The 23,725-nt window shown below is 33.8% G+C and overlaps 1 protein-coding gene across 1 annotated transcript; it reads left to right on the top strand.

The window, feature by feature from the left end:
• The first annotated feature begins 969 nt into the window (after positions 1 to 969).
• Positions 970 to 10,485, top strand: LOC149807438 (uncharacterized). Its single transcript, XM_089966569.1, has 2 exons — positions 970 to 8,394; positions 8,457 to 10,485. Exon 1 carries the CDS (start codon positions 1,008 to 1,010, stop codon positions 1,419 to 1,421), a length of 414 nt encoding a protein of 137 aa, XP_089822695.1. The 5' UTR covers positions 970 to 1,007; the 3' UTR covers positions 1,422 to 8,394; positions 8,457 to 10,485.
• Positions 10,486 to 23,725: the final 13,240 nt, after the last annotated feature.

The raw sequence follows: 23,725 nt of genomic DNA, 5'->3' as shown, positions 1-23,725 counted from the left end.
AAAACCCAAATAATTTGCCTTGAGTAAAATCCCATGACATGTTTTGTTGACAAATATGCATTTTCTTTCTATATTTCACTGCTGAACACTGTGTAGCATTATAACAACGTTGGGTATTTAGTGATGAGCTGTGCAAATTTTGTCAAACACTTACAGATAATTTTAAGATGTTGACATGTTGATAACCAACTTATTCATTTGAAAGTTCATTGTTATACACACGTGAATTTTTTGTCACAGCCACATATGATTTCCATATGAACAATCAAACAGATATCTTGGAGTTTGTATAATCAAATGAAAGTCAGTATATTAAAGCCATTTGAAGTCTGTATACAAAAATGAAACTCAGAATATTAAAGCCATTTGAAGTCTGTATATACAAATGAAAGTCAGTATATTAAAGCCATCATAGCATTTATATAATTAGAAGTTTTGGTTTGTTGGGCTTTGTACAGTTTTACATGATCAAAGGCAGTGGAACAGAATATTGAATTAATCAACAGTTACAACAATTTTCTCAATATAGGACTCACAATAAAGTAGGATTGGATGAAGTTTAGTACCTTAGTCGATGAATACCTGTGTGTATTGTGACCAGCATGCAAAGCTGATGATTATATAATGTATCATCTTACAAAATCCAAGGCTAAAGTCCTATGTGAAGCTTCATATCCAGTATGGTCTATTCATGCTAATTAATATTTCATATGGGAATATTGATTGCTTATTTTGACAAGACACAGACCTGATTTTCTCTTTTTATAAATGTAGCCTTTGTTTTCTGTCTTTCAGCTTATGCTGGTCCCATGCAATCCCCACCAACCAGTGATACAGACAGGTTCATGTGCATTGCATATCTGTTGAACGATGTTGGGTCAAAGGTTTTGAGAAAACTTTTCCATCATATGGTCATTACTCCCACCTGCACTCTGGACCAGCATCTGGCCAATAACAGGAGTACTATAGACAGTCTTCTTAAGAAAAGAGTGTTGAATCAATCCCAGATGAACATCATGTTCCCACCAAATGGAGATGATACAAACCTGGATGACTATGACATCACCTTGCTGTCAGCACTTTTTAATAACATTGTGCCATCTCTGGGTCATCAGGAAATGAATCTGGTCAAAGGTCTACGAGAGGACAGGAACAAATTATATGGGCATACAAAGTCATGCACGATGAATGCCAATGACTTCCAAAAATGTTGGAGTAACATCAGCTCAGCACTGATAACACTCAGTCAGCAATGTGGAGACCCCAATTTTGAGAATGAAATGCTCAAGGAAATTCAGCAGACTCGAGTTCCAGATGTATCCTACCTCAGTATACTCCAAGCGTGGTTTAGCAGGATAGAAAGAGTTGAGCAAAGACTAGAATCAAGCGAAACATCTCCAACAAGTGAGCCAAAGACATGAAAGTGTTCAACTGAATGAACAATCTGAAAATAGAAATGATTTGAACATACGTGTATATAAACGCAAAAGAAAAGTCTCAGAATTATGTGAGTCATAAATGGTTCGTGTTATTGAATCAATAATCAGATTTCATATTTACTTGCACAGACATTTCAAACAGTAGGAATGTTTTATTGTGTTGATATGAGTTTCAAAACTAGTATGTCCAATAAATCGGCCCCATTCCACATCTGTGATAAACATATAAGTACATGGGTATCATTTGGAGATGCTTACTGGTATTTCTATGGCTTGTAGGTTGCAGTTGATAAAGGAGTCCTTATTATCTGTAAAGCTTATGTTCATATCCACATTGTAGTTAGTTCAGTTAATGGTTTGAATTTAAGAAGGATCTTCCATCACTACCTTGTATCATTTTAGGTATGCAGTGGTACTTTTCATTAAATTTAGGTATGCAGTAGTATTTTCATTAATTTTAGGTATACAGTGGTACTTTTCATTAAATTTAGCTCTAATGGTCATAGACTGAAAGAGCTTATGGCATCGTTTGTTGTCCGACACCAATCATCTATACTTAGACATCCATCTGTCATAGACAGAAAGAGCTTATGACATGGTGTGTTGTCCGTTGTCAGACATCCATGCTTAGACATCCATCTGTCATAGACTGAAAGAGCTTATGGCATGGTGCGTTGTGATTCACATCCATCTGTCATAGACTGAAAGAGCTTATGTCATGGTGTATTGCCTGCATCACTCATCCATACTTAGACCTCCAGCTGTCACAGATTGAAAGAGCTTGTGGCATGGTGTGCTGTATGTCATTGGTCATCCATATTTAGACATCCATCTGTCATAAATTGAAAGAGCTTAAGGCATGGAGTGTTGTCCTTCATCAGTCATCCATACTTAGACATCCGTCTATCATAGGCTGAAAGAGCTCATTGCATGGTGTAGTGTCCATCATCGATCATCCATAATTCAGTTCATTTTAGGAAGTGCTCCAAAATAGTGATGTGATAAAATAGTCTAATAACAAAAGGATTCACATATGGCGCACAAATTAATCAGAGAGGGAATGAAGCGAAGCAGTCTCACTTTTAAAAGCAGATCTGAGAAGAAAATGCATGCATTAGATACAGATAAGGCTTTGTTGAATATTGATGATCAGATGTCACTCTTTGAAGCATGAATTTGGGCTGAACATAACCCGATATTACGTAGTATTGGCAGCTTATGTTTTCAACAGTTTTGTCATCGAGACTGTGCTCCAGATTTTGACTGACATGAGTTTACCCATAAATATCGCCTATCACTATCAACATCAGATTTATTCATACGCATGTCAAAAATGTCAAAAATGGCAGGGTTTCCCAGTTTGAAAGAGAAACTACATGACCTGTAATGTGTTGCAACGTTGATGTTTCATGGTTTCAGTGGACCCCAAGGATGTATAGGATCATTATCCTTCATAATTCATTATTATTCAAATGACCTGACATATGCTACTTTTTGCATGTAGCAATGACACTAGGGCTTTAATGTTACATGGGCATAACATGCAAGACGTTTATTATTTAGCTATGGTTTTGGCTTTGTATGGATATCACAAGATGTTGGAAATGTTAGTGTGCTTGTAATAGCATCCTCTCAAAGAACAAATTATTGTACTAGTCAAACCTGGCAGGACAAAATCACACTGAATATAGGCATTATGAAAATTATAAATAAGTTTTAATGTTAAGAAGTATTTATATGTTTTACCTCTTATGCCTGTAAAGTTTTCTCGAGATCAGATGCTCTCGTCATTAACTTTTGAAAGAGATTGGGAGGCAAGTGTTGGTGTGTTAGATCATCATATTGTTTTAAAGAGATTGGTAGACATGTATTAGTGTGTTACTTTATATTGTTTTGAAAGAGATTGGTAGGTATGTATTGGTGTGTTACTGCTTCGCATTGTTTTAAAGAGATTGGCATGTGCTGGTGTGTTACTACTTGATAATGTGTTAAAGAGATTGGTAGGTATGTATTGGTGTGTTACTACTTGATAATGTGTTAAATAGATTGGTAGGCACGTTTTGGTATTTTACTACTTGATAATGCTTTAAAGAATTGGTAGGAATGTATTGCCGTGTTACTGCTTCACATTGTTTTAAAGAGATTGGTAGGCATGTGTTGTTGTGTTACTACTTGATAATGTTTTAAAGAGATTGGTAGGCATGTGTTGTTGTGTTACTACTTGATAATGTTTTAAAGAGATTGGTAGGCATGTGTTGGTGTGTTACTACTTGATAATGTTTTAAAGAGATTGGTAGGCATGTGTTGGTGTGTTACTACTTGATAATGTTTTAAAGATATTGGTAGGCATGTGTTGGTGTGTTACTACTTGATTATGTTTTAAAGAAATTGGTAGGCATGCGTTGGTGTCTTACTACTTGGTAATGTTTTAAAGAGATTGGTAGACATGTGTTGGTGTGTTACTACATGATAATGTTTTAAAGAGATTGGTAGGCATGTGTTGTTGTGTTACTACTTGACTATGTTTTAAAGAGATTGGTAGACATGTGTTGGTGTGTTACTACTTGATAATGTTTTAACGAGATTGGTAGGCATGTGTTGTTGTGTTACTACTTGATAATGTTTTAAAGAGATTGGTAGGCATGTGTTGTTGTGTTACTACTTGATAATGTTTTAAAGAGATTGGTAGGCACGTGTTGTTGTGTTACTACTTGATAATGTTTTAAAGATAATGGTAGGCATATGTTGTTGTGTTGCTACTTGATAATGTTTTAAAGAGATTGGTAGGCATGTGTTGGTGTGTTACTACTTCATTATGTTTTAAAGAGATTGGTAGGCATGTGGTGTTGTGTTACTACTTGATAATGTTTTAAAGATATTGGTAGGCATGTAGTGGTGGGTTACCACTTGATTATGTTTTAAAGAAATTGGTAGGCATGTGTTGGTGGGTTACTACTTGGTAATGTTTTAAAGAGATTGGTAGACATGTGTTGGTGTGTTACTACTTGACTACCTTTTAAAGAGATTGGTAGGCATGTGTTCTTGTGTTACTACTTGATAATGTTTTAACGAGATTGGTATGCATGTGTTGTTGTTTTACTACTTGATAATGTTTTAAAGAGATTGGTAGGCATGTGTTGGTGTGTTACTACTTGATAATGTTTTAAAGAGATTGGTAGGCATGTGTTGGTGTGTTACTACTTGATAATGTTTTAAAGATATTGGTAGGCATGTGTTGGTGTGTTACTACTTGATTATGTTTTAAAGAAATTGGTAGGCATGTGTTGGTGTGTTACTACTTGATAATGTTTTAGAGAGATTGGTAGACATGTGTTGGTGTGTTACTACTTGATAATGTTTTAACGAGATTGGTAGGCATGTGTTGTTGTGTTACTACTTGATAATGTTTTAAAGAGATTGGTAGGCATGTGTTGTTGTGTTACTACTTGATAATGTTTTAAAGAGATTGGTAGGCATGTGTTGTTGTGTTACTACTTGATAATGTTTTAAAGAGATTGGTAGGCATATGTTGTTGTGTTGCTACTTGATAATGTTTTAAAGATATTGGTATGCATGTGTTGGTGTGTTACTACTTCATTATGTTTTAAAGAGATTGGTAGGCATGTGGTGTTGTGTTACTACTTGATAATGATTTAAAGATATTGGTAGGCATGTGTTGGTGTGTTACTACTTGATTATGTTTTAAAGAAATTGGTAGGCATGTGTTGGTGTGTTACTACTTGGTAATGTTTTAAAGAGATTGGTAGACATGTGTTGGTGTGTTACTACTTGACTATGTTTTAAAGAGATTGGTAGGCATGTGTTGTTGTGTTACTACTTGATAATGTTTTAACGAGATTGGTATGCATGTGTTGTTGTTTTACTACTTGATAATGTTTTAAAGAGATTGGTAGGCATGTGTTGGTGTGTTACTACTTGATAATGTTTTAAAGAGATTGGTAGGCATGTGTTGGTGTGTTACTACTTGATAATGTTGTAAAGAGACTGGTAGGCATGTGTTGGTGTGTTACTACTTGATAATGTTGTAAAGAGACTGGTAGACATGTGTTGTTATGTTACTACTTGATAATGTTTTAAAGAGATTGGTAGGCATGTGTTGGTGTGTTACTACTTGATAATGTTGTAAAGAGACTGGTAGGCATGTGTTGGTGTGTTACTACTTGATAATGTTGTAAAGAGACTGGTAGGCATGTGTTCGTGTTACTACTTGATATTGTTTTAAAGAGATTGATATGCATGTGCTGGTGTGTTACTACTTGATAATGTTTTAAAGATATTGGTAGACATGTGTTGGTGTGTTACTACTTGATAATATTTTCTCGTGATTGGTAGGCATGTCCTGGTGTGTTACTACTTATAATATTTTATCGTGATTGGTAGATGTGTTGGTTTGTTACTACTTGATAATGTTTTAACAAGGTTGGTAGGCATGTGTTGGTGTGTTACTACATGAGTATGTTTTAAAGAGATCGGTAGGCATGTGTTCGTGTGTTACTACTTGATAATGTTTTAAAGAGATTGGTAGACGTGTTGGTGTGTTACTACTTGATAATGTTTTAAAGAGATTGGTAGACATGTGTTGGTGTGTTACTACTTGATAATGTTTTAAAGAGATTGGTAGGCATGTGTTGTTGTGTTACTATTTGATAATGTTTTAAAGGGATTGGTAGGCATGTGTTGGTGTGTTACTACTTGATAATGTTTTAAAGGGATTGGTAGGCATGTGCTGGTGTGTTACTACTTGATAATGTTTTAAAGGGATTGGTAGGCATGTGTTGGTGTGTTACTACTTGATAATGTTTTAAAGGGATTGGTAGGCATGTGCTGGTGTGTTACTACTTGATAATGTTTTAAAGGGATTGGTAGGCATGTGCTGGTGTGTTACTACTTCATAATGTTTTAAAGGGATTGGTAGGCATGTGTTGGTGTGTTACTACTTGATAATGTTTTAAAGGGATTGGTAGGCATGTGCTGGTGTGTTACTACTTGATAATGTTTTAAAGGGATTGGTAGGCATGTGCTGGTGTGTTACTACTTGATAATGTTTTAAAGAGATTGGTAGGCATGTGCTGGTGTGTTACTACTTGAAAATGTTTTAAAGAGATTGGTAGACATGTGCTGGTGTGTTACTACTTGATAATGTTTTAAAGAGATTGGTAGGCATGTGCTGGTGTGTTACTACTTGAAAATGTTTTAAAGAGATTGGTAGACATGTGCTGGTGTGTTACTACTTCATAATGTTTTAAAGGGATTGGTAGGCATGTGTTGGTGTGTTACTACTTGATAATGTTTTAAAGGGATTGGTAGGCATGTGTTGGTGTGTTACTACTTGATAATGTTTTAAAGGGATTGGTAGGCATGTGCTGGTGTGTTACTACTTGATAATGTTTTAAAGGGATTGGTAGGCATGTGTTGGTGTGTTACTACTTGATAATGTTTTAAAGGGATTGGTAGGCATGTGTTGGTGTGTTACTACTTGATAATGTTTTAAAGGGATTGGTAGGCATGTGCTGGTGTGTTACTACTTGATAATGTTTTAAAGGGATTGGTAGGCATGTGCTGGTGTGTTACTACTTGATAATGTTTTAAAGAGATTGGTAGGCATGTGCTGGTGTGTTACTACTTGAAAATGTTTTAAAGAGATTGGTAGACATGTGCTGGTGTGTTACTACTTGATAATGTTTTAAAGAGATTGGTAAGCATGTGTTGGTGTGTTACTACTTGATAATGTTTTAAAGAGATTGGTAGGCATGTGTTGGTGTGTTACTACTTGAAAATGTTTTAAAGAGATTGGTATGTGTTCTTGGTGTGTTACTACTTGATAATGTTTTAAAGAGATTGGTAGACATGTGTTGGTGTGTTACTACTTGATAATATTTTATCGTGATTGGTATGCATGTGTTGGTGTGTTACTACTTGATAATGTTGTAAAGAGATTGGTAGGCATGCGTTGGTGTGTTACTACTTGATAATGTTTTAATGAGATTGGTAAGCATTTGTTCGTGTGTTACTACATGATAATGTTTTAAAGATGTTGGTAGGCATGTGTTGGTGTGTTACTACTTGATAATGTTTTAAAGAGATTGGTTGGCATGTGTTGGTGTGTTACTACATGATAATGTTTTAAAGAGACTGGTAGGCATGTGTTGGTGTGTTACTACATGATAATGTTTTAAAGAGATTGGTAGGCATGTGTTGGTGTTTTAATACTTGATAATGTTTTAAAGAGATTGGTAGACATGTGTTGGTGTGTTACTACTTGATAATGTTTAACTTTTGTTATCACATGAATTTGGCATTCATAGAAGATGAGTAGCATGTATTTGTCATTTGTATACATAATCAAGATCTGAGAGAAACTACATAGGCAAGTCCTGTATCTTTATATATAGTATAGTATTTTAAAATATCCCCTTAATTGTATTAACATTTACCTGATTGCCATTATGTTTAATTTCTCTCAAAATCGGGCAGACAGTCTTATATCTTTTATACTTTGTTTTTGTTGTGTTTAATTTCATTTTGTGATATAACTGGAATCAACATTTTTAATGTTATTTGTTTACTATTCATAGTTCACTATTGCTATGGTAATGTTCATATTGTAATAACTCTTCATAATGTCACTATTACTATGGTAATGTTCATAATGTCACTATTACTATGGTAATGTTCATATGTCACTATTACTAGGGTAATGTTCATTTGTCACTATTACTATGGTAATGCTCATATTGTATTAACTCCTGTCACATATTTATATGTATTGTTTTGTTTTTTAGTTGTAATGTTTGGCGATTTGTATTTATTTTGACTGTCTGCGGGAGGGAAAAACATTTTCCTTTCAAAGCCACTTCCCAACATGTGGGGTCTATTCTTCAGTCGGGTTCTCTAAAAGTTATCTAACATACATTAGTGAGATTGTCTCTTTTGGGTGAGTGAATGTTTCCTTCTACCACTAACATACCTTAGTGGACTAGAGATTGTCTCTTTTAGGTGAGTGAATGTTTCCCTCTACCACTAACATACCTTAGTGGATCAGAGAAGATCTATTTTGGGTGAGTGTATGTTTCCCCATTAACACTAACATACCTTAGTGGACCAGAGATTGTCTCTTTTGGGTGGGTGAATGTTTCCCTCTACCACTTTCAAATCCTTGCAGACATTGGTTATAGCATGGTTCTGTAATTTTATTTTGTATTAAGATTCATTATTAATTTGATAACTACATGTAATTATTAGGTCTGAAATGAATATTCATGAGGCTGGAGAATTGATTACACACTGTATTAAGATTCATTATTAATTTTATAGCTGTATGTACTTATTAGGTCTGAATTGAATATTCATGAGGATGGAGAATTGTCTACACACTATGTATTAAGATTCATTATTAATTTTATAACTGTATGTACTTATTAGGTCTGAATTGAATATTCATGAGGATGGAGAATTGATTACACACTATGCATTAAGATTCATTATTAATTTTATAACTGTATGTACTTATTAGGTCTGAATTGAATATTCATGAGGATGGAGAATTGATTACACACTATGCATTAAGTTTCATTATTAATTTTATAACTGTATGTAATTATTAGGTCTGGATTGAATATTCATGAGGATGGAGAATTGATTACACACGTCGTTGTGGATGTTTGATTTAGTTTTATGATGTCATAAATCATAAAAAATATGAAGTCCAGTGGTCTGATTTTTGTGTCGTAACAGGATTCCTTTCTTTTTAGGTTCTAATTATACATTGACATTATGTGATGAAAAACATGTTATTGAATATGGACAGATGCTATTTAATATGGACAAATGCTGTTTAATATGGACAAATGCTATTGAATATGGACAAATGCTGTTTAATATGGAGAAACGCTATTGAATATGGACAAATGCTGTTTAATTTGGACAAATGCTGTTTAATTCGGACAAGTACTATTTAATATGGATAAATGCTGCTTAATATAGAGAAATGTTGTTTAATATGGACAAATGCTAATTAATATGGACACATGCTGTTTATTATGAACAAATGATATTTATATGAACAAATGTTTAATATGGACAAATGCTGTTTTATATGGACAAATGCTATTGAATATGCACAAATGATCTTTAATATGGAGAAACGCTATTGAATGTGGACAAATGCTGTTTATTATGGACAAATGCTGTATGGACAAATGTTGTTTAATATCGACAAATGCTATTTAATATGGACAAATGTTATAGAATATGGACAAATGCTATTTAATATGGACAAATGCTGTTTGATATGGATAAAGGCTGTTTGATATGGACAAATGCTATTGAATATAGACAAATGTTATTGAATACGGACAAATGCTATTTAGTATGGACAAATACTATTTAAGATGGACAAATGCAGCTTAATATGGACAAATTCTGTCTAATATGGACAAATACTATTGAATATTGACAAATGCTGTTTAATATGGACAAATGCTGTTTAATATTTTAATATGGACAAATGCTACTTAATATAGACAAATGCTGTTTAATATGGACCAATGCTAATTAATATGGACAAATACTGTTTAATATGGGTAAAGGTTGTTTAATATGGACATATTTTGATTAATATGCACACATTCTGTTTAATATGCATGTTTGTTGGAATACATGATGATAATATTAACATTTTTGAGCCATTACAATAATTTCATCATTTCTAAAATCATTTCATGTTGGGGACAATTACGCAAACTCCATTCGAGAAGACAAATATAATGTGTTTGACCAATTTGTATGTGTAGTTGCAATAAATTAGATTAGTAATTGATAAATTGTTTTTTAAAACATGAGGGTTTGTTAACGCATTATATGGCAGTCTGAAGTCTCAGTGGAGTGAGAGGGGATCAGATGTGTCTTGCTGTAGTCCTGTAACGTTTGTAAGGTCTTATCATATTTTATTCATGACAGATAAATATGTTCATAAAATAATTTTATGTCAAACAAATGATGAATAAAGGTGAATTAGTATGACTCATTACATACCTTTTAAATGATACCATATAGCCTGCATTGTCCTGACATGACATCTGTCCACACACACATACATACATGCATGCATACATACATACATACATGCATACTTAAGTACATACATCCATACATCAGTACATAAGTACATACATCCATACATCACTACATACATACATACATACATACATACATACATACATACATACATACACTTCAAAGGATATATCTTCCACAAATGGTGTCATTAATTTAAGAGTTTCGAACATTGCATTTAATTGGCACTATGCTGCCTGGGTGTTGCAGAAGCGCTGTTACATTTTATACATACATACACACATACACCACATATGTATACACACATACATACATACATCATTAAAGACAGATGCATACCTACATACATACATTCACACACACACATACATACATAACATGCATACATACACATATATATGTATTCATACAAAGATACATACACAGACATACATATATGCAAAGATACATATGCTACATGCATATATATATATATATATATATATATATATATATATATATATATATATATATATATATATATATATCAATATACCTACTTACATAAATTAATATTGTAAAAGAGAGTTTTTACGAAGGCTCACACGCTTATTTAATGCATTGAATTTTGACTCTTAAATTTAAGGCCTTGAAATTGTTTAAAATTCACATCATAATTTTTAAGTCATTGAAAATTCTTTTAAACTTTTTGCTGCCATTGAACTTCTTGTGGACTGTTTTATCATATGCTTCCTGGAGTGTGGCCTGATTGGTTCATTAATGATCTCGCTCTGTGTTGTCAATCTCTGTCATTTTAAACTTTTGAGTTTGTATCACTTGTCATTCAGTGCATGATTTTCACTGTTATTGTCTGTATTTGAGGTTCTGACATTTTCTTTTAAGGCAAATGAGGTTTTGGAAAAGCTTGTGATTTTTAGTTTGAGTGGAAGTGTACACTCTTGTAATTGTGCAGATGTATATGCATATAGGTTTGCATAATGATTGGCAACTACAAACTTACATAGACACAGTGGACCGCTCCAGTGGCCTAGTGGTTAGAGTGTCCGCCTCGGATGCAGGAGGTCGCGGTTTCGAACCTTGGCAGAATCATACCAAAGACATAAAAATGGTACTAGCAGCTGCCACGCTATGTGCTCAGCATTAAGATGTTAGATTTAGGACTGGTCGGCCTGGTGTCAAGATAATGTGGCTGAGTGGGATATGATGCTACATGTCTGCGGCATGATGTCCCAGTGCTACACATCACTATAAACTGCCACACTGGCGATATTGTAGCAATATGGCTGAAAATATTTGAAGCTACGTTACAATCCAAAGTATACACACAGACACAATGGTGGGCAACTACAAAATTAGACACAATGGTAGGTAACTACAGGCTTAGAGAAAAGATGGAAATTAAAGTTTGTGCATTACTTAGTTTTAATAGTGATGCTTAGAGCGAGATCTCACAGTCTGGGTTTAAAAACGCTTGATGTCAAGTCGTTTCCTTCTGCTGTAGCCAGTTTTTGAGTTATGTAAATTTTTTGTCAGATTATTTGGATTCTAAAAGGATTAATTCGTTTCTCTGGAAATAATTTGAGTATACATACATAATTCTTGAACAAAGACATTTCTTAAAAATTGTATTCGGATTTCCAAAACCGGAGTGATCATAGCAGTTAACGGCTTTGAAGTCGCGGTGTTTAAACTGCCTTTCAGTAGTGGTTCGCAGTTGAAAATGAGATTTTAAGCGACAAATTACTACTTTCAATTCGGGGCCCCCAGTGGCCGAGTGGTCTAAAGCGCTCTCCGTTACGGATCACTGCCATCTCACCTCTGTCTGCGTGGGTTCGAGTCTCGGATTCGGCTAATGTGGGTATATGAGAAAGCTTGCCAGTAGCTTCTCGTGGGTATGTGGTTCTTTCCGGGGTTTTCCCGGGTTCTTCCTCCACCGTTAATACTGACCGCCATGTATAGACTATCGTGTGCTGAAAAATGGCGTTAAACCCTACAATAACAGCAACCACTTTCAATTCATATGTGAAACTCTACATAATAGTTAACTAAACATACATCAAAATGTGTCATTAGAGGCGATGAAGGAAACGGTAGAACGGCAAGAACTGCAGATTCGTATCAGGGCAGTCAATAGGAATTCATGGAATGCTCCTGACTGTTTAGTATCTGGAGCAGTTTTAATTCGTAATTAAATTGATTTCCACATTCATATTTTTATCATCCTGTTTAATGAGATACCAACTAGAACAGCTGAATCCAATGTAGTTCTATTTCGTTTTAGAAGATCCACTTTTAATTTGATTTGCATTCATTTTAACGGCAATTCAAATCACGAGGGATTATTTCGTACCTTTTGTATAAAGTGTTCCAACATTTAGCATAATGTGACATATTCTCGATAACTGAGAGTGCAATATTCCGTGGTATTAGTTTGACAGCAGATATATATATAATGAAGCAAAACATAAATACTACATGGGCACACTATTACAACTACCTGGAGAAAAACGACGTAACAAATGGTTGCAACGTGTACTAAGCTGAATAAGAAACGTCAACCTTAGTCATTTTATAATCATATGCAAACATCATCGTCGTTAGTTGGGCAGCTGGAGAACACATTGGACACCCAGATATGAAATCTCTTCAACATCAGACAACTATAAGCTTGAAGTATTAGACATAGTTGCATTTAAAACTGAGAAACGATATCAAGCACAGAAAATGTGACACCTTTTCTGATCTAATCGCTCAGAATACATAACAGACAACTCGCAAGATGTCTTTATAGCTTTTGTGAAAACATGATTTGTTTTTCTTGCCCTCTGTCCTTCTGGTTTTCCTTTTCAAACCTGTTCAACTTTAACAGATTATTAATGATAGCTGTTATATTGTAGCTCATTTCAGTAATATTTATGCTTAAATCAGTGTCCCAGTTTAGATTGTAAAGTGTCTTTACCACCCAAATAGTATCATTGATCTCGCATATCTTGCTTTTTATAATCTGCTATGTTGACTGTAAATAGCGTGACATGCTCGATATCGTACCAGTTGCAATGATTGACTAATATTAGATGAGGCGGTGAGTCACTGCTTGAGCAAATTGCATGCATCTAGACTCTTTTGTTTATGTGCCCTTCAAAAATGGCTTTGAATCTGAGCATTGTCCATTTGATTATTTTAAGATAATTTTGTTACTCTTTACCTCTTTGTGTGTTCCTAATTATCAAACTTATATAGGGTGTCAAACGTAATAAGTTGAGCAATTATATGCTTGAATTACATCGGCTATTATGGTTCCCGAGAACATTTCAAGGAGCATCAAATCGTTTATTGTACAGGACGAAAATATCAAATTTGGAATATACCTAGCCCATCTTTGAACAAGGGCATATATTTCTACGACAGCATTGCACATGCAGCAAAATCCAATTAAAACAAAGGAACTACAACCGCTGAATAACTTTTGTCCAGTTTGAACTTTTCTAACATCCAGAATAAGAGAATGGTCCGTTGTTGTTCCAAAATTGCATACCCATCGTCAACAATATGATTATATATCAACATTCGCTAAATGTAAGACTGATATGACTGATATGTGTGATGTAGCAACATTCATTTTATAGATAACATAAACAGTGTTCGACCTTCAATTTAAATTTAACTGAAGTACATTTGATCACTATATTCAGAGCTAATTAAAATAAGAACAAATATGTCCACACCAAGTCATACAAATGTCTGCGAAACTTTCCAGTGCATACAACACGTGAGAAATTATCTCATATACACAACAGGTATCAAACTATCTTTTGAATACAACAGGTGCTAACGGATTCTGTACGTAAAATGGTGTGAAATTAAAATGTAAACACAACAGAGGTGAAACTGTCTTGTACACAGCAGAAGATAAATAACCTTTGACATACATCAAGTACGAAATTACCATGAACATACCAGGTGTGAACATATTTTCTACATATTTCACGTACGAACGTATCCAGCAAACAAAGCAAGTAATAATTGCTTAATGGATAGAACAACTTTAAACGATGATGTTCCCATAACTGATATGAAAGCATGATGTTCATTTCACATAATGAACAAATCATGGTGCTTTTTAATAACATGAAGAACAAATAATAAACCAAATTAATCAAATTACTACGTTCCTTCTAGGCTGCAGAAGAAAAAAGATGGAGTCCCAGTTACACGCACTTGAGAGCTAGATAAGGCCTTCATTACGTTGATTGACAACGACGAGTTTTCTTCGAACATCGTTTCCATGCATCCAACTAACAATACCACGCTACACATTTCTGGGCCAAGAGCTTGTGGCCTAGATACAGTGCAGCTTGGTTGTGTAATACATGGACGATAATATTTTAGCACATTAGATACCAACACAAAATTTCATGTTAGTTATGCTTGCACGAGAAAAGAAACAAAACCCTTTTTTACATGTTTAAACTGTATTACATTATTAATGTGTAGGATTACAATTCTGATTAAATAAATCATTATGCTTCACTTTTTTGAAAACTTACTCTCAAAACTGATTGTGGTTGCCGTATGTCACAATTGATTGTGATATTTCAACGTAAGTCCACTGCGGGTTCGTAGAGTCGAGCCAATCAATACATACACTTTGTATGGCGTACGAGGTGATGATAGAGACGACCCTTTTAATACGATCACGTGATGCCATTTACGATAGGGTTTTTGACATTTAAAGGGAATAAAGTATATGTTACCTTTGTAACTTTTATTAATGCGTTGTGTAGTGTCTATGAATGCTTAACAAAGGGGGAACTAAATGGAAATTCAGCTTTCACATCCTTAAAGAAAACATTGCTGTCTCATCCGTCTCATCTTACCGACTTAAATAGAATAGCTACCTAACCCCCTATATATATACTTGCCTGCCTGCCTTAATTCATACATACATACATACATACATACATACACACATACATACATACATTGCGCTGCACAATGTATATATTGCATTGCACATATTGTTTCTCATGAATAATAAATAAGGTACAATGACACACAATTTTTTTTATACCTTTCCATTCTAGCAAGATTTACAGCCAACACGTTTTTGCAAGTGATTATGGAGGATATAGCAACATGTTCGTATTACTACCATATCTGAATGACAGGTCTTGTTGATAAAGTTACAGTTTCAAGCAGTTTAGAACATAATAACATATAGCAGATGTGGAACTCCATATATAAAGAAAGGCAGAAATAAAGGAGTAGTACTTACTATATTACTGTAGTCTCTGTCACCATCACAATTATTATCGTCGTCTTATAGAAGCCTATCCAATATCGTAGTGAAATCAGGTCATTACAGTAATTCGTATGGATTAGCTTCTTTGATTATCGTACAGCAGAAGAATATGCCACACCAAAGTATGAAATAGGTAAGATCATTAGAATCTCACAATATACGTCTCCTTTGCTATGTTCTATCTTTTTTTAGTAAATTGATATATACAGTGAGTAAAGCATAGACGACCCTGCGGTGTGTAAATACAAATACGTCTAAGCCATTTGTTTTTAAATTCAACTAAACAAATCAAATGAAACAAAATCATGATTAATAGGACATGCGTCTCAAATTCAAGTTACTTTCCAGAGCCTACGTTTTAATACTACTATTATCAATCCGATATGGAAATCATCAAAACAAAATACAGAAGTGCGACAAGCGGCGTGTTTGTCGCAAAGTTGTAGACCCAGCATATGACACATTTCATTTTTCCGATGGATCCAGCGCTCTTGAAAGCATGCGGAGTTTCAGCGTACGTGCATGTGCGTATATGCACATATGAGGGAGAAGGAGGGAAGGAGTATCGTTCACATAACATTAAAAGAACTTGCATGTGTCACATTTAATCGTAGCTCTAAATAAATAAAACAACTCTAAATGTTACTCATATGGATATGTATACAGCACTCCATATATTAAAATATAGTTTGACTCCTATTGGATACATACTGTGATTCAGTAGGTGGAGCATTTGCACAGGTTGCTGATCTGTCTGCACTTATGCACATTAAGCAGCTAAAGGGAATGAGTAGCATGTTCCTCTTAAAAGCAGGGGATGTTATAACTAAAGACCCGATTCTTTCGAAAGATATATGCTATACATTTAACAAATAGCTACTAGAATGCACCTGTCATGTCTGGCTCTTTGTTCCTTCTCTGATTACGAACATACATTTCATGGGTCCATAGAGACTGTAGACGAGATATTTTTTTTACTCTGAAGATTGAAGAAATCAAACCTCTTTTTCATGCAAGCTCGGTTTCGTTTTTGTCTATCTGCATATGGCTTGTTCATTTTGAATCCATTCCGACCTGCTACGGTTCAATCGTTTTGCACCTTAAAGGATAGCACAATTCTTGAACCATCATAAACACTCTTATGAAATGAAATGATTCCGTCATAGGCATAATATACTAGAACTTAAAGCATACATTTCGAATTAGACACCCGAAAACCTAACTGCGCAGACCAGACGCTGACAATCTCTAGATTAAGCAGAAATCCTCATAAAAGGATGGAATTTATTTGTTCGTATACATATTCTTGCGTAATAGATGTTTACGTTTATCGGCACATTGTATCATGCGGCCCATTAAGTCATGTAGTTTGATTTTGTTCTATATAATTCCAATACATCCAAAGATGAAATTGAAACAGTATCGCTACGATAAATTTGTTAGGCAATATCGGGTTAAAGGTCGTCACTTGCTGTGTTAAATCTGAATATAAGACAAACGTATCATACATATGTGTATGAATAGTTATGACAAATAGGCAGAGATTTAATATAAGATAAACGTATCATGCATATGTATATGAATAGGTATGACAAATAGACAGAGATTTAATATAAGAAAAACGTATCATACATATGTATATGAATATGTATGACAAACAAACAGAGACTTAATATAAGACAAACGTATCATGCATAATGTATATGAATAGGTATGACAAATAGACAGAGATTTAATATAAGACAAACGTATCATGCATAATGTATATGAATAGGTATGACAAATAGACAGAGATTTAATGAATTTTGTAAAATTGATTTGTAAAGGCTTTCTTCCATGTTTTTATTGAATAGTGTATGTTTTAGTCCGATGACCTGAACTATCTCATATTAAATTGCTGTCCATCAGACGTGGGAATCGTCAAATTAAAAAATATACAACAAATTGCATCTTTGTTGTAAAAATTAGAAACATCGTTGGACGAATGTCCAACATATATTAGTCCGCTTTCAAATGACACTATTAATATTGAATAAATTTGTTGAAAATATAATTTTTAAAGAACCTCATTTGGGTCCATTCACTTGTTCAAGCTTTACTCTTAAAGTTTATATGTGTATTGTGTGCATTGGTTTCAATAAGAAATGTACATCGTCAAAATGTAAGAAAAAATAGAAGCGACAGTTGGGAAAATGAGAAAGAACATATGATGCATTTGTTCCGCCTACAGGGTCCATTTTAATCACATCATGCAGATTTTAGCATAACGTACATGCACGCATATGAGATGCAATGAATATATGGTCTTAAACAAAGTAACCATAGCAAAAACCAGCTGTTTTTTTTTTTTAAATTTAACAAATAATTTATTTCCCTAAATACAAAGTGAAAATTAAAAAAGCACTAAACTTATTATGAATTAATTACCAAATAGTTCTAAATGCTCTGTCACAAGTCCAAATGTACAGAGTTCCTGATGAATATCAGTGGTGTTCCCAATAAGTTCTAATATCGAATGTGCTGATGTGCCTGTTGTAATGTCCCAATGGTCTGGAATGTGAAGTTGTGTTAAAAGTCTTGGTGTAACATACTACGATAATCGAAAAAGGTCATTGAATGAATTAACTACAATTCCAAAATAATAATTTTGTCCAAGAAGTATTAATAAGCACATGGTAATTCCAGTGCACAAATTACAATAATAATTACACCCAAATTAACGACTGATCACAACAACAAGACTGAATCTACTCCGAATCTTAAGGTAGGAATGAGTAATTGGTAAGTAAGCAGCTTTAATATAAAAAGCTATGACACAATACGAGAGCCAGGATGTAGGACAGTTGTTTCCTTTCTCCAAATTTCAAAGTTGTCGAAAAGATCAGGTGTTTGTAAGTAAAACAAATGTCCTTTACTTAGAAACAAATAAACATATTTACCTACACTAATAATAATCGTAATGATTGATATATATTATGTTATTTACGCAATAAATGTTAATAATCAGGTAGACCAACAATTTGATTTAGGACAAAGGTCATAGTAAAATATTGATATACATACTATAATCAGAGGCAAAGGCCAACGAAAAAAAAATACAAATTAAATATACATAATATTGCGAAGTAAAGAGTGCGAGGCTGACTAGACAGACAAAGAAACACAGATTTCGGTCTTTCAGATGAAATTAATAAACCATCAATGTATATCAAGTTATCACAATCATTAAAATAGCATGAATCTAAGCAAAAATTTAAACAATTATTATTATCTTATTTGCATTTAGCTGATCGGCCAGCAGCAGGGATGTATATATATATATATATATATATATATATATATATATATAAATTCAAGTTTATAACAAACGATGGTGGTGATACGTTTTATATTGATCATGTACATCTATTTCAATTAATACTAAAGATACAGACTTACGTATAAATTCTGTTACAACACATATATGGATTGAAACTCTTGCTCGTTATGCATTTATGTATAATCTGCCACACACACACACACACACACACACAGACACACAGACACACGTACATACAAACATACATACATACATACATACATACATACATACATACGTACGTACATACATACATACATACAGACATGCAAACATATATGCATACACATTCTTCCACATATATACGTACATATGCACATACATATAAACAATCATCAGTATAAACCTACCAGCCTGCATGCAAATGATCATAATCATGATACAACCTAAATACGCAGAAATTAATGTATAGCCTGCAAAGTTTACATGTTTCTTCAATCACATATATGTGCTTAAATGATGGCAACTTCGAAAGTATTCATATGTTTTCTTAGTAGTATCATAAGAACATAATACATGAACCATGGCATGTATTCATTCTTGTATTGAGGCATGAAAAGCAGATGAGAAATAAACCAGGCTACCTACAAGATAAGGCACTCTTACTGCGTGACGTGAACTATTAGATACGGTCATGCCAAATGGCATCGTTTTCCGCGACAAATTTTCTATCATATGGAAACATTTTCATAACAATCCTCAAAAATAATAGATAATGTGATACTATAAGCTTTGAGAAATTACTGAATATTGTGCATTTAAGAGGGAACGGGGAAGATTCAAAATACATTAATACGTTTCAGGCTTGGTAAGTCATTGACATCGAGAGCACGCAAAGATTGACTCGAACCTAATGATGCATTCACTTCTTATTCTACTGTCGCAAAACAAGGTATATAGAATTTGTTGCAGTAAGTTAAAAATGGTATCCATTGATCCTACAGGAAATCAAATTACATGGAGATAAAATACTCAACAGGTTATGGATTTGAATTCGTGCCCCATTGAGACTAGTAGAACGCATTTAAACACTCTTATCGCAGCAGGTAAAAAAAGGAAAACATATAAATTATATGCACATAAAAAGGCATCGTAGTAATTACAAATGATGCAATGTACTTTGAAATTACCCTAAGTAACATTTTTCTATGATATAAATAAACTGAAGAGAGAGGGGGAGAGAGAATTGCATGAAAACGCTAAATCTTAAAGTTGTTACAATCAGTTTACTTCATGTCGAGGTTAGCAATAGTTAAAATTATGTACAGAAATGTGGACAATTGATTAACTATTTTGTATTCACTTGTTAAACCGCACGGAGTGGATATTTTAAGCTCTCAAAGGAGTTATCATTAATAACTTTTCATTCGATATCGTGTTTTGCATTATCTTGTACCTCTGACTGATGACCTGAATGACCCCCAAATATATAGGGATCAAAGGTATTGTCCCACATAGCGAAATGATTTGTTTTGAAGCCTTCACACAATATTTTGAAAGGTAAAGACGTGATTGGAGAATCGTGTTTTGTTTCCTACTGAGAATCAAAGTCATCACCTAGAGTTACGATTCGCGACACAGCAAGCACACACCAATTCTACAATCTCACCACAAAACACACATCACCAAAAAGGTGGTATTAAGTCACGAATATAGGCATTAGTTGCGATAAATCTTTAACAGTTTCGTCTCTGAGAGTCGCGTTTCTGTCAAGATAAAATATTTTAAGTGCTGCACTGATGGAGGACAAATATTTTTGTTGAACCTCATTATACAAGTAAAAATGACATGTGATGCAAGCTTTGCGTCAGATTTTGGTAGCAGGGACAAACGTAATCTGATCAGTTGCATACAGCAGGTAAGTTGGATAGAAACTTGAACACTTAGCTTAAACTCCCTAATGCACACCAGATTCAATTGTAAAACCATACCTGGTTTGGGTGGGATGTTGGTTCTTATTAAGTCGAATATGCTTTTTCAGGCAAAATATTGCACACTTAGTGTAAAACAAAGACATTTGGTCATTTTCACCTGACTTCTCGTACAGAGAGAGAGAGAGAGAGAGAGAGAGAGAGAGATTATGTGTGCATACAATTGATAGCATATCAAACATAATATAAATACCCAAGTACAGTTTACCTGATGAAAGTGTTTATATCCATCCAGTTATATTTATATTAAATATACATGTGATTTACAACCTGTTATAACCGAATTTTATGTCTGATATCTTAAATCTTGCATTCTAGATCAAGTGCCTTTCCATGATTTCTTTCCATGGCTTATGTTGGGTAGTTGGTAAAGAGTCTGACTTGTAATGCAAGCGTCATAGGTTCGTTAAGACTGATAAACACAAAGCAACACTTTAATGCATGAATAGGAACATCGTATGCTAATATGCGTCTTAATCTTGGTACATACGATTGTTCATATCAGTAATGCCGGTGTTTTATCTCATGTAGACGGACATTGATATATAAAGGCTATGCGACATGTATGAATTGCATAATTGTAATCCTTATATCGATAAAGTTAGTTTCATGTAAAATTTTCTATAACTTTTTAATTATGAAGTTAAAAAGTAGGTAAAATAGCTTATAGCTTAGTAGGCATGCCATAAATATGTTTGATACAGAGAAGTCGCATTCTGAGTGTCCTAATTCTGGAAGAAGATCGTAGGCACGTTATAGACCCCAACCCTAACTTAAACCTTATTTGGACGAATCCAACTTTGATCTATTCTACTTATAGTCGTTTTTCTTAATTAGAGGTGTTATCAACATGGAATCCTCCGCATCATTTCTGTCGGAAAAACCCATCGACGAGACAGCATGTTCAGAATTATCACCCAGTCCTACACATACTAATGGTAAATGTAAAATTACCGTTTTCTTTTTTTTTCTTTTGAGTTTATGGTAGGATATCATGTACATATGGACAGGGTCTGTCACAACAAGGTTGTGACAAGCAGCGGAAAGAAACCCAATACATTAAAAATGATTGTTCAAGAGGCTTGCTGTTGCCTTGAGTAGCTGTTTAAGAACTCAAAGAAAATAACATACTAGTCCTTTCATTTGTAGTTTATATTGATGTGATGGAAGCCAGTGGTGAGAACTATTTGTTTTGTAAGATTCCTTAAAAGATTAAGAGATGGGTCATTCAGGAATGAGGTCTACATATATATTGTGAAAGAATTTGAACCGCTTTTCCCTACATTGCAGTATAACAACACTATTGTGTTATGCATTGTTTCTAGGTCAGTACTTGACTGAGTCAGTAAACTGTTTAAATTTTAGAGTAATGATATTTACACGCATGTACTCATTTTAGTTCGCTGCCTCCCTCACAAGGGTTCGGTACAAAAAATCACCCGATCTTGAAAACCCTATTCCTAATTAAAGCCTATAAGTCTAATGAATTATTTAAAGAATAAAACATTCCGTAATATCTTAATAACACTACTGAAGCTCATAATACGGTTATTGCATCAAAATAAGCTCCTCGTCATAGTGTTTTTATGAAGGATCAGGACCTGTCTTGAACCAGCTGATTAGAGATCGCATCAAAATACCCCCATGTAAAACTGTCTTATTAATAATTACAACATTTACCTTAATAAACCAGTTCACTGTCTTTTCCCTTAAAAGTAACACATAGCTTACTAATTAGAATTGTTTAATGAAATATGTCTAAAAATGAACTTGCAGGAGGATTGATCCGTTCAGGTGTTTATTGCAACTTCTCGCACAACAAATAGTCTCAAACTGGAAAAACACCATGTCCCCACCAAAGGAAAACTTAAGTCAGTATATAGTGTTTTGAGCAAACGGTATCGGGGAAATGTCTTACCGAATGATTGAGAAAAATACAAATAGGGTAACTAATTGAATGTCCCTCATTGAAACTATTCAAGCATGTGATGGTCTTATAATACGTTCAATTCTTATTCTGCTAGAAATCCACATTGACATGCTACCTTTCAATCAATCAATCAATCAATATATATATATATATATAAATATATATATATAAATTATAAAAGAAACAACACCAACACGTAGAATGTGTGACCGGTTTCGCTTTAATGCTTCATCAGACTGAATTCAAACTGAATTCAATATCACTGCCTACGTCATTAAATATGTTGTTTCTAAGTGATCAATGAAATAAACAATGATATAAACAAGATGACGTCATAGCTTACATTTTTAACGTAATTATCTAATACTTTAACGAATAATTTACATGGAGATGTGCATATACAGCAAAGATTAATGATATCTTAATACATAAATATATATATATATAAAACTGGATCTTAAAGATACATATATCTCTACTGAAAACTATATATACGATTTATTAACAAATAGAGATAAACAGTTTTAGTAATATTAGTATTATGTATAATACACGCTTATTAGAAGAAAAGAAAATAAATTACAAAAAAAAAAAAAAAAAAAAATTACAAAGATAAATGTAATCAACATATATACTAGTATAATCTTTATAGCTGTTAAAGTGGTTATC

The sequence above is a fragment of the Sinohyriopsis cumingii genome, chromosome 1 (assembly GCF_028554795.1).
Source record: "Sinohyriopsis cumingii isolate HCF-2022 chromosome 1, ASM2855479v2, whole genome shotgun sequence".
Taxonomy (NCBI): domain Eukaryota; kingdom Metazoa; phylum Mollusca; class Bivalvia; order Unionida; family Unionidae; genus Sinohyriopsis; species Sinohyriopsis cumingii.
This window is presented reverse-complemented; position numbering and strand designations above follow the sequence as displayed.

Coding starts and splice junctions, on each gene's coding strand:
- LOC149807438 (XM_089966569.1), top strand. CDS start 1,008: ATGAACATCATGTTCCCACCAAATGGAGATGATACAAACCTGGATGAC.